This window comes from Sinohyriopsis cumingii, unplaced genomic scaffold, assembly GCF_028554795.1.
Source record: "Sinohyriopsis cumingii isolate HCF-2022 unplaced genomic scaffold, ASM2855479v2 utg000881l, whole genome shotgun sequence".
Taxonomy (NCBI): domain Eukaryota; kingdom Metazoa; phylum Mollusca; class Bivalvia; order Unionida; family Unionidae; genus Sinohyriopsis; species Sinohyriopsis cumingii.
The window spans coordinates 1,106,649-1,125,265 of NW_028315939.1; the positions used below are offsets into that span (position 1 = coordinate 1,106,649).

The window sequence follows — 18,617 nt, forward strand, 5'->3', positions numbered from 1 at the left end:
TGGAGTAGAGAGATCGACAAACATAAACAAACTAATAGACAGATACACACACACACATACATGTATAGGTAAGGAGAAAAACAAACACATAATAATTATGCACACAATGGTATGACCATTCTTTCTGTAAGAGTCAGATGGTTTAACATTAAACATAATGTGTCACTTTATGAAAGTTTCGAGCAAGATGGTGAAGTTAGCATAATGATAAAAAAGGAGCTGTGTAACTAATCATAATATTTTTGTAATGTTTAATTCCACACAGATGTGCTCATATTTAATGAAGCATTTATAACGGGTATATCGGCTTGATACGGTATGATACCTCTCCCATGTAGCGCATGAGGTGTCCTGCCTCAAACAAAATGATGATTTCATAATGGTGGGCATTAGTACATACCTCCTCGGAGCTGTCAGCTGAAAAATATTTGTCAAAAGAATAATAATCTTTTCAATTATGTCTGTGTCTCTTTCAAAAGATTCATTTTTGATCTCGATTTGAAATGAAAAGATATTGGCAGTCTCTTAGCAAGTGTTATAGAAAGCGAAGACTACGGAAAATCTGTCAATATAGCACTAACAATAAATCGACCACTAATTGCTAATCTCTCAAGATCTGAGCCAGCATTTGAGAAGCTGTTTCATGATGATTAAAGGTATAATTAGAGCACTTTCAGTGTCTTCCTAACTTTGGTTCCTCTAAAAACACACTAGCATTCAATTATAGACTTGCATACCTAGTTTAAACACTCGAATTAGGAGTTTTGAGCTCGAGTGCCTCGAAAATGTGGAGTATACGAAATCTGATACAGGAAGAGTAGTCTTATCAAATCACAAACACTACATAACACACACGGATAAGATAGTCGCAACCAACTAATCCCGATTATCTGCTAAACAGAGTGGTGATGTCAGTAAAACAGATTCTACTTGTCTCTGCTATTTATCAGGCTTGTTCAACTTTGCAATCAATGGGTAACATATTTCAAGCCTACAAAGGTTTTGCAGAAAACGGCGCATATTTAATTTTATAATTACAATGCTACATTCAAATGCCCAGATAATGGTCTCAGTTAATACACATTAGCTTCTCAGTTAGTGGGGATGAGAAACGGCCAAACTATATTAAAAAAGAATTAACATCATCATCTTTTACAAAGAATTCACTCTAGCTCAGGACCGCTCCGGTGGCGTAGGGGTTAGAGCGTCCGCCTCGGATGCGGGAGGTCGTGGATTTGATCCCCGGCCGAGTCATACCAAAGACTTACAAAAATGGTACTAACAGCTGCCTCGCTTGGCGCTCAGCATCAAGATGTTAGTGTTAGGACTGGTCGGCCTGGTGTCAGGATAATGTGACTGGGTGGGACATCATGCTACATGTCTGCGACATGATGCCCCAGTGCTAGGCATCACTATAAACTGCCACACTGCAGACATCGTAGCGATATGACTGAAAAATTGTTAAAGCTACGTTAAAAATCCAAATCACACACACACTAGCTCAGTGGTTTCCGACCTTTTTGGGAATGAGTGACCTCTTAACTTAACAGAATTTCATGCTGATAGTTGCACTTTTAGGCCTGCGAAGCTATGGGAATTCGCTGACCCTTTGAAATAACCCCGCCTCTCCACTCCCGGGAGGATGGCTCACGGCCAACAGGATGGGAACCACTGGTCTTGATTAAGGATGGAGACTGCATTCAGATAATAATAATAATAATAATAATAATAATAACTTAGTACAACGCCTAATCCTTAGAAGGTCTAAGCGCTTTACAATAGTAGGTCACACATAAAAAACATACATAACGACAAGATTACAAAAACAAACACCATAAAATTTCAAAACAAAATTATTGCTGACAATAATTAAGGAAGTGAACAGTATCAAGCCTTTATGTCTGTTTCCGTAGTCGAAATATGTGAGTTTTAAGAGCACACTTGAATGAGATCACAGTGTCCTTGTGTCTAAGATCTAGGGGCAACTCATTCCACGTAGCTAAGCCCAAGTATGTAAAAGAACTTGTTCGTATGACTTCATTTTAACAGTGGGAACAATGAGAATGCGAATGTCGGAAGATGAGCGTACGTTTCTAGATGAGTGTACATCTGGGTGAGGTCAGATAAGTATCTTGGACTGGAACCAGTCAATGAAATATAGCATAGTGAACGGTTTTTGTGTTTGATTCTGGATCGAATGGGTACCCAGTCAAAGTTACAAAGGAGGGTAGGTGTGCTCAGTATTTAGTACTCTAAGGATGATCGAGGAGCCATGTTTTGAACTTTTTCAAGTTTCTGTAGTAGATACTGACATGAGCCAGAAAGAAGTGATTTACAATTGTCCAGTCTTGAAAGTGCTAAGGAACACAAGTGTTTTAGTGGCCACAATGGAAAGAAAATTGCAAATGGAGCTGATGTGTCTCGGCTCCAGATATCAGCCATGCACCTGTTCATTACATGTTGAGGTAATGAGAGTGTTTTGTCGAGAGTGACACCTAGGCTTCGTACTGACTGTTTGAAGTTAATAGTGGTATTGCTGATATTTATATCTTGAGGTAATGGATATCAGTGAGAAAGTCTTTGCTTGGTGATCAGGTTGGCTTCAGTTGTATCATCAGTCACCTGCAGCTTGTTACATGTCGTTCAAAACTTCACATCGGAAATGCACTTCTCTGAGCCTTGGATAGTAGCCTCAAGTTTACTTGGGCAGCTGAATCGGTGTATTTGAGTGTCATTATCGTACAAATGGTGAGACATCGGATGTGAATCCATTATACTCGAGAGTGGATGATATATAGAATGAAGAGAATTGGGCCGAGAACGGAGCTTTGTGGAACACCAAAACATAGATCAACTGGGCTGGAATATTTTCTATTTAAGGACACAATTTGTTTACAAAGTAGGACTTAAACCATAGTAAGGCTGTATCGCGAATAAACCATTGTAAGGCTGTATCGCAAATACCAATACATGACGGAGACGGTGAATTTATATATCATGGTCTATAGTGTCAATTGCCGCAGTCAAGTAAAGCAAGGTGAAGACAGTAGTCATTCCATTATCCAAAGCAGAGAGAAGGTCTTTACGTACTGTCAGAAGGTATGTTTCAGTACTATGATGAGGGCGATATGCAGACTGTACATTGCTAAGAGACTGTCTGAATTTAGATGAGATACAAGTTTCGATAGGACATCTTTTTCTAGGATTTTTAAATGAATTAGTGGTTAGAAACAGGGATGTTCTTTAAATCGTTAGAGTTAAGTGTCGATCAAACACGTCCTTACGGTCACAAACGAATTAACAAGTAGCTACAAGCATTAACACATGTAAGCAGTAAGATATGTAAAGATATTAATACAAACATGCAGTTGTGTATCGATTAGTAGTTGCAATTATATTCTAGATACGCACATGTAACAGATGGCATGGCATGTTTCATATCGGAGGTTACGTCGTACAGCTGAAACATACTCCCACCAAGATAGTCCTTTAAACAAACTCGGAAGTAAGGCGATGTCTTGTGTTGAAAATGGAGTCGGATGTTACCCTGTGGATAGTTCCACCAAAATGTTCCATTATGACACATGGAGTCTGTCTGCACGTCTATTGTCGTATGATCGTCCGATGGCCTGAGCAATGAAAAAAGAATCGACATGGCATCAATCATGACAAAAGTTTCTATCATGTTCGCAGCGAAGAAAATGCTTCCTGTGCTTATTCATACATAAGGTGCGCCCGACGGGGAACATCGTAGACCATGATATGTCAGCTCTTTATTTGACATCTTAAGTATCAAGGCAACAGTAGACCTCGATATCCCTCTCTGATCCTTTGAAATCATAAGTATCTTTAGAGCAACCTCGACCGTGATATGTTCACTGTCTCTTTACTTAAAATGTTAAGGATCTAGTCAACAGCGTAGACACTAATGTGGATAAACCCCGATTTTGATTAAAATGTTAAGGATCTAGTCAACAGCGTAGACACTAATGTGGTTAAACCCCGATATTAATTAAAATGTTAAGGATCTAGTCAACAGCGTAGACACCGATTTTGATCAAAATGTTAAGGATCTAGTCAACAGCATAGACACTAATGTGGCTAAACCCCAATATTAATTAAAATGTTAAGGATCTAGTCAACAGCGTAGACACTAATGTGGTTAAACCCCGATATTAATTAAAATGTTAAGGATCTAGTCAACAGCGTAGACACCGATTTTGATCAAAATGTTAAGGATCTAGTCAACAGCGTAGACACTAATGTGGCTAAACCCCGATATTAATTAAAATGTTAAGGATCTAGTCAACAGCGTAGACACCGATTTTGATCAAAATGTTAAGGATCTAGTCAACAGCATAGACACTAATGTGGTTAAACCCCGATATTAATTAAAATGTTAAGGATCTAGTCAACAGCGTAGACTTGATCTGGTCACCCTATGCTTACTTGAAAAGAAATTAGGTGTATTTCCTATAGCAGAGGCCTTGAAATCTGGTCCCTACATTTGCTTGCACCCTAAGTATCAGCCCATCAGCCTAGATCCGGATCTGCCAATCCTTGCTTGCTTGAACTTTTAAGCATCTAACCATCGTATCTAACCATGAGTGTAGATTCTGATTTCCAAATCTCTGACTGCCCGAAATATTAAGCGTCTAAACAGCAGCCTAGACACATACCTGCAAACCCTTTCTATGCTTGAAAATTAAAATATCTAAGCACCGTATCTAATCGTGAGTGTAGATTCTTATTTTGAAACCCCTGACTGACTGCTTGAAATCTTCAGCATCTAAACATCAGCTTTGACCCTGATCTGCCAGCTCTTTGTTTGCTCGAAATTTGAAGTTTCTAACAATGAGTCCAGGTCATGGTCTGCCACCTCTATTTCATTGAAATCTTACGTATCAAGTAAATACCATAGACCCTGATCAGCTCCCCTCCGTTTGCTTGAAATTTTGCATGTCTAACCAGCAGCATGGACTCCGATCTACCAGTTCTGTTTAGAACGGCAGAACTATGTCCAAATAGTTTGCATTTGAATACGCGTTTCACACGAGATCCAAAAACTAGCCAGATATTAGCCTAAATATTGTGTATCAGATTCAAGAAGACTTTTACATGATGAAGAAATATAAGCGTTCTAGAAGTTTTATTAATTTAGTCGCATTTGGTTTATCATTTGACAGGAGACAAAAAATGGATATTTAGTAAACTTTTATATAAATGTTTGTAATAAATAATCCGACACGCCTACAACCATCGACTCATAGAATGCTTAGTTCCTGTTTATAGTTTATGTTATTACTCAGTAACCAGTGTTTTGCATGATTCTGGTCATTCGCAACATCGTACATATGACATTCCCAAGAATATCTTAGATCGACTTATTAACAAAATGAATACTAACCCTTCCGGCATGACTTTACAGGGATCATCGAATAAATTACATTTTGTTCTCCGAAGAAGAACTGTGCACAGAAGAGCTAGATGTAGTAAAAGATGCATTTCCTTTAGCTGTCCTCGCTACCAGATTTGAATAATCCGTTGGTATGTATCGTTGTCGCTATTATTGTACACAAAATAATGACCCTTATCTTATCGTCCTGATGACCATTCCCCGTGACACGTCTTAACTCTCACTCCAGATGCGACCATACCAGTTGATTGGTACAAGATAACCAAAGTGGTTGAATGGTTAAAGTGTTCCATTCCCACTATCAAATCACTCCGGATCAGCTATCTTGCTGTCTCATTAGACAAAACTTATACGTACCAGGGCACGATGCTACCTTGAAAGCGTTGCTATACCGTAACCATCACAATCAACCAACAAGTTCTAATCATGCATCACAGAAAGTACCACACGCGACACTCCAGTTCTAGCTCAATAAATTTCAGCGTAGATTATTAAATGTAGCAAGGTTTGCAGATAGAATACTGCATATAATTGGACTGCCCATTCTGAAACAGTCTGTTTTTCCTTGACACGTGGGAGACAGATTCCAAGGTTGTTCAAATGTGTAAATGAAATGATTTCGATTCCGTAGTATCTATTGTACCGACAAAATAAATTTGTGATTTTCATTTCAATTGTACTCGTTTTTATGTATTCGTAGTTTTTGGTCTCCAATTTTGATTTCGTAAGATTTTCTTTTTTTATATCAAAGTTGAGTAGAAACAACTCCGAACAATATTTACTGAGCTTCGAATTTGCGAATGCAGGTAAAATTAGCTTTATTTGCGGATGTTATTATTTATCACTAATTTTGCAGTAGATAAAAGAGTCGCATGGCAAAGAATAATCATATTGCTGCTTTGTAAGAATGGTGTCCCTTTGCGTAAGTTCAGGGGTCATTCCGGGTGTAATTACATTAAAGGTGTCACAAAAATTATTTTTAAAAAAAATGGAAGAATCCATTCGGTCTCATTTTAAAAAAATAAAACTTTTCACACAAGTTACCTAAGGTTTGCATTATCTACCCATTTAGCTGTAAATATTCCTTACATATGGAGATTGTTTGCATCCGAATGACCTCTGACGTTTGAACTTCTTCAATGCGTAGAAAGTGTTATGTATATTTGATTTCAATATATCTGATTTAATATATATTTCAATTTAATTGTTTGTCAGTTTTATTTTTCATTACATGGTATTGTAATGTAAACTGATTCACTGGAGATGATACTTTTTTCCAGAAAATAGTTGACCTTGACTGTTCGTTTTGTAAACACTAGGTGTTGACCTAGATCCTGAACTTGATTCAAAATTAGTAGTAAATAAGTTATATTTTTTATTTTAAAATGATTGGTTGTTGTCGATGTCACGAGGGGACTATGTCTTTAAGGTGAAAACAATTTTTTTAAAAATTTTATTTCTTAGAATAAAATGATTGGTTTTCGTCAGGGCCACACTTGGTGTACGTGTATTTTAACAAGTAAATAATTTCGACGAGGTTCAGGAACATGATCACGTGACCCCAATTTTGCGTTTTAGAATACGATATAACCTTTGTTTTGGAGAGATATTCTTAGCTGGGCTGTTACAATAGAAGTTTATGTTCTGCTGTTTGGAGTTATTTCAAATTACATGGATTCAAAAGGATTAATTCTTTTTTTTCTGGAAAATACGTGTGCTCATTTGAAATTCTTGTGAACAAGGACAGTTTTTAAAAAAATTTATTCAGATTTCCAAAACCGGAGTGATATTTCTTGTTTCTACAAGGAACTGTAGACTTCAACACTACAGATCACAGCATACGTCATCGTCTTCCATCTTGGATTCTTCGTCGGGACTCGAACTTGGCATGGGTAACTTCCTCTAAGGCACGAGCCGGGCAATTGATTTTTGTTAAAAAGTCACACCCTTTGATGATGTTGTTGTTTTGAGTTAACGCCATTTCTGAGTACAACATACGCTATACATGTTGGCTAGTATAACTGGTGCGGGAACAACCAGGGAAGACACCGGTAAGAACCACCGACCCACGTCTAGTTATTTACATGCTTACTAACATTCCCATATTGGCCGTAAATTAACGGATAAAAACCACGGGACGCATTTTGTCCACCCTTGGTCCATAGTTTCGCCTAATTGCTATTCTAAATTCACTTAAAATGTCCACGTTAACAACAACAACAAAAAACAATCAAAGGAAAAATTAAAAAGTGAATGTAATCCACCTTTGATTATAAATAATTTCACAATAATCAGTTTTGAAAATAATAATAATAATAATAATAATAATAATACGATGTACGAAAGAAAGAAATTACTATATTCCAGAAAGAAATTACTATATTCCCTTATCAAGATTGGGAAAACGGGACCGTAAATAAAACCCCTTAACCACAGTAAGCCTATGTAAGAAACTTGTTATTCCATCACCGCCGTATGATAGGACAAAGAGTAGTTGAAATATATTAAAAGATTAGATATTTTACAGCATCAAGATATTGAGCACATTCAAGGATCCTCGCGTAAGACCAGGTCTGCAATGAACGAAAGCATGCTTGGGCTGAACAGAATTGTCCATGATATTGATAAAAGAAAACTATTTCTTTTGCAAATTATGTCATATGCTTTAGAATACGTTTCCTAACAGAAATTTCTTTATATGAATAACCGTATGAAATAAATGGTTGTTGTTCCCGACATATATAGAATTCTTCACAAATACGACATGAAAGACTTTATTTACATTTTTGTACAGAATAAGACATTTCCGGCTGAGAAGGAATGGAAGTACATTGTATGGAACAGCAGAAATGAATATATACAAATACTCACTTCAATGACTTATGCTTAAATAATGTTGAAACAAGAGAAACATGTGTGATGGGTTGATTTTTAATAATGATAATACAGTGAGTCATCACACTTTTAATACGCTTTATCAATTCTTCTACCAACCTTTTGTCTGTATGAATCATGTGGAGACTTTATCAACAGATTTTCCACGATAATTGGAACACTACAATGACCTCTTCTCTCTCAATTTATTGTCGCCGGAAATAGTGATTGCAAATTCGCGAATACGGTTTCTGATTTCAGTGCATCAAAGAACTATTTTGTCTGCAGTGTGGCGGCTTATAGTGATGCCTAGCACTGGGGCATCATGCCATAGACATGTAGCATGATGTCCCACCCAGTCACATTATCATGACACCAGGCCGACCAGTCCTAACAATAGCCTGTTAATGCTGAGCGCCAAACGAGGTAGCTGTTAGTACCATTTTTGTAAGTCTTTGGTATGATTCGGTCGGGGATCGAACCAACGACCTCCCGCATCCGAGGCGGATGCTATAACGACTAGGCCACCGGAGCGATCCATGTCTAAGAAAGGTAAGACAAGCACGGACAAAGTCAATCCGGGGAACTCTTCATCCCAAATAGCATGACTTTGTATTGGTCAAGGCCATCTGGATTCACGAATGCTGAAATCTCAAGGTTGTTTCAAAACTTCAAACGTGCTGCATGTACTACGAACAAAGACAAAAATATAATATTTTCATACAAACAACGAGTCAACAGGAGTTCAGTCTCAATCTTTTTTCCCAGGCAAACCAAATTACTACACAGTGACCAAATCAGAGAAAAGCCTAATTTTTGCATATATATATATATATATATATATATATATATATATATATATATATATATATATATATATATATATATATATATATATATAAGCCAATGTGGGCATGTGAGAAAGTTTGCCAGTAGCTTCTCGTGGGTCGGTGGTTCTTTCCGGGGTTTTCCGGGTTCTTCCTCCACCATTAATACTGGCCGCCATGTATAGCCTATCGTGCTGAAAAATGGCATTAAAACCCCACAACAACAACAACAGCAATATATATATATATATATATATATATATATATATATATATATATATATATATATATATATATATATATATATATATATATATATATATATATATATATATATATATATACTTTTTTCTATTATGTTTCATAATGCCGTGACCATTCATTGTATGAAGAGGTGACCTGATTTTTTACTTTTCTAACCAATCAAGTATAACACAGAAAATTGATACACAACATGTTAATTTGGTATGTAAAAGAAAACAGAATTGTGTTAGATACATTTAATTCAATTAAAATATTTTTTCTAGTTCGAGCTAGTTAGGATATTAAAATCTCAACCCTGTTCAATTAATGACAATGCTGTCCTCACAAATATTTCATAATATTTTCATTAATTATGCAACAACAAGGTAAAGATTTCTTGCTACTTATTACAGTTATAAATATTGTGCTAACATTGACACATATTTACATTATGAATTTATTATGAATTTTATCAGTTACAATAAAGGAATAATAACTAACTAGATTTTCATTTTAAATATGAATATAAACATGAAAGCTATAACTAAAAGATTGCTTCCACGCTCATCACAATTTCAGGTTTTCAGTGTGGCATTACCTCCTCTGCCACATTATCATCATAATGTGATATGTCTTAATTCAAATAATTTACATATTTCAACAAACTTTTTAATTACTATTAACATGTACTGTGGAACAAAAACAGTGACACTATGCCAAATGACAATTTGCTTAGAATGTATTTCCCCATCCCTACTGTAAGAAACATGTCATGTAGATACCGTGTACTAAACATAGGTGGAGGCACAGTAGCAGATTGGTTATGGTTGTGACTCAATATGGATTTCATGAGGAACGAGGAAATTAAGTCGTCACAAGGACTAGAGAAAATCATATTAGCCTTTTACCAAATGACGACACAATGTTGAGTTAAGAAAACATTTTCTTTAAGACAAATAGATTCTTGGAACAACTAACCTAAAGCATGTTTTAAACGCAGTGAATTTAACCCAAACCGAATTGATTCATTCTTTGAATTCTTCCAGACAGTTACCGATGTACACACATCCCAACAGTCCTATACGTTTAGATGAAAAAAAAGAGAAAATAAATGGTAATGAAATGTTCAAAAAGAAAGAAAGAAAAGAAAGCAAAAAGAAAAAGAAAGAAAGCAAAAAGAGAAAGAAAAAAGATAAAAGAAAACAAGAAAGAAAGAAAGAAAGATAGACATAATTAGGCATATAGTGGTATGACTATTCTTTCGGTGCATGGAATGATATTGTTTCATATTAAACGTAATGTGTCACTTTTATGAAATGTTTCAAGCGAGTTGATGAAGTTTACATTATGATAAGAAAGAACTGTATAATGATGATATTTTTGCAATGTTTAATTCCACACAGATTTGCACATATTTAGCAGAATATTTATAAAGGATATATAGGCTGGATACGGTAGGCTACCTCCCCCATGTAACGCATACTTTCCGGTGCCTCAAACAAGATGATGATCCCATAATGGTGGGCACTCGTACATACCTCCTTGGAAGTGTCAGCTGAAAACGATTTCTTTTTAAGAATAGTAATCTTTTCAATTATGTATGAACTCTTTCATAAGATTCATTTTGTTTTTCCTATCTCGATTTGAAATGAAAAGATATTGAAAATCTCATACAAAGTGTTACTGAAGGCTACTGGATATAGATTAATATAGCACTGATAAGTAATGGTTCACCAATTGCTATTCTGTCAAGATCTGACACAACAATTTAGAAGTTGTTTCTTGATGACTGAAGGTATATTTAGAGCATTTTTCAGCATATTCCTAAGTTTGGTTCCTCCGTCTTAGCTAGTCAAGGTTCCGATATGTTAACCGTATCTATACCTTGGCGGATCGGGTAGATAGTTTATGTACTTCAGGACTGTCAATTTCATTGGATGCAAGTCACTGCATCCAAAACAAATTAAGTTGTTCAAATCTGAAAACTATTCCTACATCATCGAGACGAAGGGGGCACATAACTTTGATGGACTCGTACATACGCACTAAACTATCAGCTCGATCCGCCAAGGCGTAGATAGGGTTAACATATCAGAACTTTGGCAAGTGAAGATGTGATTCCTCTAAAAACAGTAATTCAATTTTAGCCTGGCATACATAGAATAAAATATTTGAAGTAGGAGTTTTGAGCTAGAGTGCCCAAAAATGTGAAGAATACGAGACCTGATAAAGGCTGGTAGTCTAATCAAGACACAAACAATAAAAAGTGCCGGATTAAGAAATAGGCAGAGTAGGTACTGGCCTATGGGCCCCACTCTCTTTAGGGGCCCCGCGACAACGGATCAAACTAATAATATTGTGTAATATTGTTTAATAATATTTAATAATTTTTGTTTAATCACATAAAATGTTAATTTGTTTAATACCATTAATAATTGGTAATATTTGTTTTGTGTAATAAAATTGGTCTATTAAAATTGTTGGCTGGTAAAACTAAAAACGTATTAAGAGATAATTTGCGAGGGGGCCCAAACTTTCGACTGCCTAAGGGCCTCTACAGGGTTTAATCCGGCACTGACACTAAATAGCACATAACACTTATATTGTTACAACTAAATAATGTCGATTATTTGATAAACACACAAGTGATGACATTAAAATAGATTATATTTGTATCCGTATGTTATTTATCAGACTTGTTCAACACTGCGATGAATTCGGGACATATTTTCAGAAAACAGCGCCTACTTAATTTTATATTCACAACGATATCTTCAGATGCCCAAACATGTCCGCATTTAGTATACATCAAATTGACTGTTAGGGTCGGGATCAGACACTGCTAAGATGATTAAAAAAATTAGCATTCTTCTTTTGCAAGGAATTCACTCTAGAATCTAGATTAACGATGGAGACTACGTTCAGATTATCACACACATTGTTACAGTCATAACTGGATTAGCACGTAGCTGTTGACACTAACATTATGTAAAAATATTAGAACAAATATGAAGCTCTGTATCGATCGGTAGTTGCAATTATGTTTTCTAGATACGCACATGTAACAGATGGCATGCCATGTTTCATATCGGAGGTAACGTCGTACAGCTTAAAAATACTCCCACCAAGATAGTCCTTTAAACAAACTCGGAAGTAGGGCGATGTCTTGTGTTCGAAATGGAGTCGGATAGAACCCCGTGGGTAGTTCCACCAAAATGTTCCATTATGACACATGGAATCTGCCTGCACGTCTATTGTCGTGTGTGCGTCAGGTGGCCTGAACAAAGAAAAATAGTTAATGTGTAACCTATCATGACAAAAGTTATTGTCATTTTCCCAATGGAAAAAAAAAATCACTGTGCTTATCCATACATAATATGCGCCCGATATTATAACACGTGGAATCTGCCTGCACGTCTGTTGTCGTGTGTTGGTCATGAAAGCTGATCCAAAAAGAATCGATATGTCATCAATCATGACTAAAGTTTTGCGCATTTGCCCACTGAAGAAAATGCGTCCTATGATCATCCATACCTAGGTGCGCCAGATGGCGAATATTGTAGACCTCGACCTGCCAGCCTATATTTGTTTGAAATATAACTGTCTAGCCAAGAGTAGACCTCTATATTGCCCTCTGTTCCTTTGAAATCATAACTATGTTTTCACCAGGCTCGACCGTGGTATGCTAACCATATTTAGCCAACAGCATAGACCCAATCCTGCACCCCCAACCCCCCTTGTTTCAAATATTAAGTATCTAGGCAATAACCTAGACCCTTATCTGATCACCATATTCGTACTTCAAAATGTAGGCATCTAGCCAATAGCATAGACCATGAAATCCTATTTTTTTTATTTGCTGGTATTCTATGCATCGAATTATCAGCATAGACCCTGATCTGATAGTCTTTGGTTGGTTGAAATTTTAAGTATCTAACCATCATTTTTAATCATCAGTGTTAGCTAATGTCCAAACCTTTGCTTGAAATTGTCAGCATCTGAACATCCGCATAGACCCTGATCTGCAAACCATTTCCTTTGTTGATATTTCGAGTATCTAAAATTCAGGCAAGACCATGACCTGTTTCGTCTGTTTCACTGAAATCTTATCCATCAAGTTAAATATTACACCTAACCAGCGCCCTCTCTGTTTGCTTGAAATATTACGTGCTTAACCAACTAATAGACTCCGATCTACTATTCCTTTATAGAAAGGCAAAACTGTCATTTGAATGCTCATTTCGCACTATATCGGACAAATTGTAAAACGTGTGACTGAATTGCAGATAATAATAATAATAATAATAATAATAATAATAAACAGAATGTGTGCCTTTCTTTTATGGCTGATGGAATTATGTACATGTTTTGTAATTTTCTTTTAGGGGGCAGAAAAGAAAGAAACCTTAGAGGAGCGGGAAAGATCAGTTGGTAGGGTGTCTGACTGGATACTGCAACGGTTACTTCATTTCTATAGTTGTATATTCACGTCATAGTTTGTATTTTTTCCTCGTATCATAGTCGCCGTTTCAAAAGTATTGAAGATTACATTCAATAAATAAAATTGTCTAAAATATCTGACTAAAATACACGTATGCGGTTGTTTCGATCTCAGAGCCAGCTGGTTGTTCCTACTACCCTTGAGCAATGTATCCCAGATCACCTCAGTTTCTAAGGACTGTTGACACAGCAAAGCTGATTTATTTTATGAATCGACAATATTAGTCCCACACGCAAAACTAGCCTCCACACCAAAATCCAAAATTAGCCTCCATATTGCTTAAATATTTGGTTTAAGATTCGGGAAGGCAGTTATGTGATGAGGAAATAAAAGCGTGCTGGATGGTGTTATTCATTTCATTTATTTAGTCATTAGTTTCTTTTTAAGTTTTTATAATTAGTAACCAGTGTGTTGCCTGAATCATACCGTTAGCAACAATGAAAATCTCACATTTTAGAGGACAACTTACGTCGACTTATTACTAATGAATACCAACCCTTGTGGCATAATTTGACAGGGATCGTCAAATATGTCACATATTGCTCCCTGAGGAAGAACTGTACACAGAAGAGCTAGATGTAGTAAATGATGCATATCCCTTCGCTGTTTTGATTGTAAGTTTGAAGTTATCTCTCGTTATGTATCGTTGTCGCTATTATTGTACATTAAATAACGAGCCTTATCTTATCTTCCTGATGACCGTTCCCCGTGACGCGTCTTAACTCTCACTCCTTAAGCGACCATACCATCTGATTGGTACAAGAGAGCCAAAGTGGTTTACTGGGTACGGTGTTCGATTCCCACTATCATATCAGTCCGGATCTGATATCTTGGTGTCTCATTGTACAAGACACTTTCTTCCACTTTACCTGGCACGATGCAACATTGTAAACATGAAGAAACAAAATTATCATATTAGTCTCAGCGATGCAATGTATATCAAAAGTGATCTACGTCTATGTTGTGCCACATCATGAACGAAAATTTGTAATTGTGTCTCGTCTTTCATCTTGCTCTATAGAATGCAGAAAAAAATAATGAGTACCTTTGGGGAAGAATTATCAAGATTTAAGAGACTATCACACGGTAGACATTACGCTATACGTGTCTGTGAGACTGTCACACGGTAGACATTACGCTATACGTGTCTGTGAGACTGTCACACGGCAGACATTGCACTATACGTGTCTGTTAGACTATCACACGGCAGACATTGCACTATACGTGTCTGTGAGACTGTCACACTGCAGACATTGGATATACTGTACGTGTCTGTGAGACTATCACACGGCAGACATTGCACTATACGTGTCTGTTAGACTATCACACGGCAGACATTGCACTATACGTGTCTGTTAGACTATCACACGGCAGACATTGCACTATACGTGTCTGTGAGACTGTCACACGGCAGACATTGCACTATACGTGTCTGTGAGACTGTCACACGGCAGACATTGCACTATACGTGTCTGTTAGACTATCACACGGCAGACATTGCACTATACGTGTCTGTGAGACTGTCACACGGCAGACATTGCACTATACGTGTCTGTGAGACTGTCACACGGCAGACATTGCACTATACGTGTCTGTTAGACTATCACATGACAGACATTGCACTATACGTGTCTGTGAGACTATCACACGGCAGACATTGCACTATACGTGTCTGTTAGACTGTCACACAGCAGACATTGCACTATACGTGTATGTGAGACTGTCACACGGCAGACATTGCACTATACGTGTCTGTTAGACTATCACACAGCAGACATTGCACTATACGTGTCTGTGAGACTGTCACACGGCAGACATTGCACTATACGTGTCTGTTAGACTATCACACAGCAGACATTGCACTATACGTGTCTGTGAGACTATCACACGGCAGACATTGGATATACAGTACGTGTCTGTGAGACTATCACACGGCAGACATTGCACTATGCGTGTCTGTGAGACTATCACACGGCAGACATTGCACTATATGTGTCTGTGAGACTATCACACGGCAGACATTGCACTATGCGTGTCTGTGAGACTATCACACGGCAGACATTGGATATACAGTACATGTCTGTGAGACTATCACACGGCAGACATTGCACTATGCGTGTCTGTGAGACTATCACATGGCAGACATTTCATTATACTTGTCTGTAGTTCGTTCTGTGCGTTAATATTCTTATTAATATTTTATCATGTGGCAAAAATCTACTTGCTACTTGTATTTACGTATGAGTAGAACGAAATAGAAACTAGTGCACATTTTTTTTTATATACTTTAAAGTGTACCTTAATGAGTGACAAAGATTTTTTAAATCAAATGTTTGATAATTTTTTTTATGGAAAACGGTCATTGTTTGTTGTTGCTGTTGTTTGGGTTTCAACGCCATTTCTCAGCGCAGGATGGGCTATACATAACGGCTAGTATAACTGGTGGTGGAAGAACAAGAGTGAAATCCGGAAAGAACCACCGACCAACGGGAAACTCCTGGCAGCTTTCTTGCACACTCACACTGACCGAGCCCGAAAGTCGAACCCACGCGGACAGAGGTGAGATGGATGTAATGGGTAAAGGCTAGCGCTTTAGACCACTCCGCCACCCAGAGCCCTGGTTTACATTTTGTTTTCTCGCCTATATATATCTTTTCTCCGTTGGATTTATTCTTGATTTATTTCCATCAGCTCTTTCTTTTTAAATATACCTTTACTGACCATGTAAATAATTGATGCAACATTTTTGATGTATTTGGTATTCGAGTTTGCACCAAGTAAATTTTATAAAATTTCAGTGATGATGATTTTTCTGCGTGTCATTATGAATAAGATGTTTCACAAGTGAATTGGTCAGCAAGAGTGAAAATACTAAACGTTTCAACGTTATTCATGCTACGAAATCTCTGAAATAGAAGAAAGGTCAGAAACCGTGAGTTTTCTCGTTGACTAAAACGTCAACACAAACATTTGAATAGCAGTGAGTCTAATCGCTATTGCTATGTCAACAAAAGATTAAACTAAATTTTGTATTTTCAGTGTTTATTCCTTTTAATGTTTTATTTTCTACAAAAAAGCTGCCTTCATTCTGTATCTTGCGAAATAATTTTAAGTTAAAAAGGGAATCGGGTATTGTATTTGAGCATCTCTCCAAGCGTTTTTTTTTATTATTGTAAATATTGTTGATATTTCGGTATTATCAACAATATAAACTTTTAATTATAGAAATCATGAAACTAAGGATGATTAATTTTTATAAGATTATGCAATTTTAGATTATCTTTTTTGTTACACCTAAAGAGTTTTTTTATTATGTTACTGCCTTGGTATATGAATTCATGTACGAACTGGTTCCATTAAGTGCCTTTAGATCGCTTTACCCTCAATTCGGATGGTCTTTTAACATTAATTTCGTTTTTATTGGTTGGTAATCACCGACTGAATTCTCTTGTGAGATTGTATGGGATGGTACGTTGCTAAACAGCCAATAATTCGAGAAGTTGTCACTTATAAAGGATACAGACTGATGAGTAAAAAGATAAAACTATGAAGTTTGGTCAGTCAATATATTATCTCATTTTAAGAGTTATGACCGTGAAATATTTGCTGTAATACGTAATTTCTAATCAATAATCAGGTGATCAATACGCACATGACACAATTAGCCCTCTTTCGCAAGTGTATCGAACCCCGCTGTGGCTATAAATTCCTAGCTGAACTAGTCACACGTTCAATCGATTCTCGGTTGAAGAGAATTCACAATTCAATTACACACGAATTAACGGACTTCACGACTCCTTGTCCTAACCAGGTTCATTTGCTAATTAGCGATTCATTGACAAAGATTTCCAGACATAGAAAAATCAATCCTCAGCATAAATGATACAAATCATATAAGACTGATAATTTTCATATTCACACAATTTGAGTAAAAAAAATGCACGAAAATGCACTTCATGATTTCTTTTACATACCAAATCTCTAAACCTTAACTAATTCAGATAACGAAATATTATAAGACATTCTTGCAACATGAATAATAAAATAAGCGCTTATTATTCTGAACTCAAGGAAAACTTGTAGCTTTAATTTATAACGAATAAATTCAACATTAATTACAGACTTACATCAATAAACATACATTGCATGCAATTGAGAGTAACCGTTGTGCTTTATTTGATGTTCGAAGCTGAATCTCTCATTTTTCCCATGTCCTCAACTTTCTACTCTCGTTGTTTAGAACAATCTAACAAGAAATCTTAAATTTCCCGGAGCTAAATTTCTGGCTCGCTTCAGAACTTAGACTGATTAATTTCACTAGGGTGGCTATTTTAACACCTTGAAATCCGTCTGTCTGAGAACACCCCATTCACCCCTCTTCCACCGTTTAGCTTAGTCCGAATTTACTAATAACCATTCTGGAAAATTTCATTTTATGACACCTGTTTCAAATGGACAACAACTTCTTAAAATTTTCCCTCGTGGTGCATGTCTCTTTGGAGGACACACGGTACTAATGATATGGAAAAGTGGGAACCAGACTGGAAATGGGTCAACATAAAACAGAGTATATATGGGTTTTGCTGACCAGGATTGGTTAATAATGTAAGTTATATTTTAGGAAAAAGGATCTTTTGAGAGCTTATCCTAGTTGTGAGTGAAAAAAATAGCGACATTGTTTTATTGATGGAATTTCAGCCATTTAACAGTCTTGAGTTTGGATAACTCATTACTAAAATTAGCATCTGACTCTTTG

The 18,617-nt window shown here is 36.5% G+C and overlaps 2 protein-coding genes across 2 annotated transcripts; both read right to left on the reverse strand.

Annotated features, from left to right (window-relative positions):
• Positions 1-234: 234 nt before the first annotated feature.
• On the reverse strand, positions 235-5,661 carry LOC149773126 (uncharacterized). Its single transcript, XM_089946768.1, has 3 exons — positions 5,408-5,661; positions 3,412-3,629; positions 235-417 (listed from the first exon to the last, which is right to left on the reverse strand). The coding sequence occupies exons 1-3, from the start codon at positions 5,503-5,505 to the stop codon at positions 290-292; spliced, it is 444 nt and encodes a 147-aa protein (XP_089802894.1). The 5' UTR covers positions 5,506-5,661; the 3' UTR covers positions 235-289.
• Positions 5,662-10,732: 5,071 nt separating this feature from the next.
• LOC149773127 (uncharacterized) lies at positions 10,733-14,515 on the reverse strand. Its single transcript, XM_089946770.1, has 3 exons — positions 14,358-14,515; positions 12,420-12,637; positions 10,733-10,915 (listed from the first exon to the last, which is right to left on the reverse strand). Exons 1-3 carry the CDS (start codon positions 14,453-14,455, stop codon positions 10,788-10,790), a joined length of 444 nt encoding a protein of 147 aa, XP_089802896.1. The 5' UTR covers positions 14,456-14,515; the 3' UTR covers positions 10,733-10,787.
• Between the last annotated feature and the right edge of the window lie 4,102 nt (positions 14,516-18,617).

Excerpts from the sequence above, each read along its gene's own strand:
- LOC149773126 (XM_089946768.1), bottom strand. The coding sequence starts at position 5,505 with ATGCATCTTTTACTACATCTAGCTCTTCTGTGCACAGTTCTTCTTCGG. Across the intron at positions 3,630-5,407 it reads TGTAAAGTCATGCCGGAAGG|GCCATCGGACGATCATACGA; the intron begins GTTAGTATTCAT and ends TTCATTGCTCAG. Across the intron at positions 418-3,411 it reads TGCCATGCCATCTGTTACAT|CTGACAGCTCCGAGGAGGTA; the intron begins GTGCGTATCTAG and ends AATATTTTTCAG.
- LOC149773127 (XM_089946770.1), bottom strand. The coding sequence starts at position 14,455 with ATGCATCATTTACTACATCTAGCTCTTCTGTGTACAGTTCTTCCTCAG. Across the intron at positions 12,638-14,357 it reads TGTCAAATTATGCCACAAGG|GCCACCTGACGCACACACGA; the intron begins GTTGGTATTCAT and ends TTCTTTGTTCAG. Across the intron at positions 10,916-12,419 it reads TGGCATGCCATCTGTTACAT|CTGACACTTCCAAGGAGGTA; the intron begins GTGCGTATCTAG and ends AATCGTTTTCAG.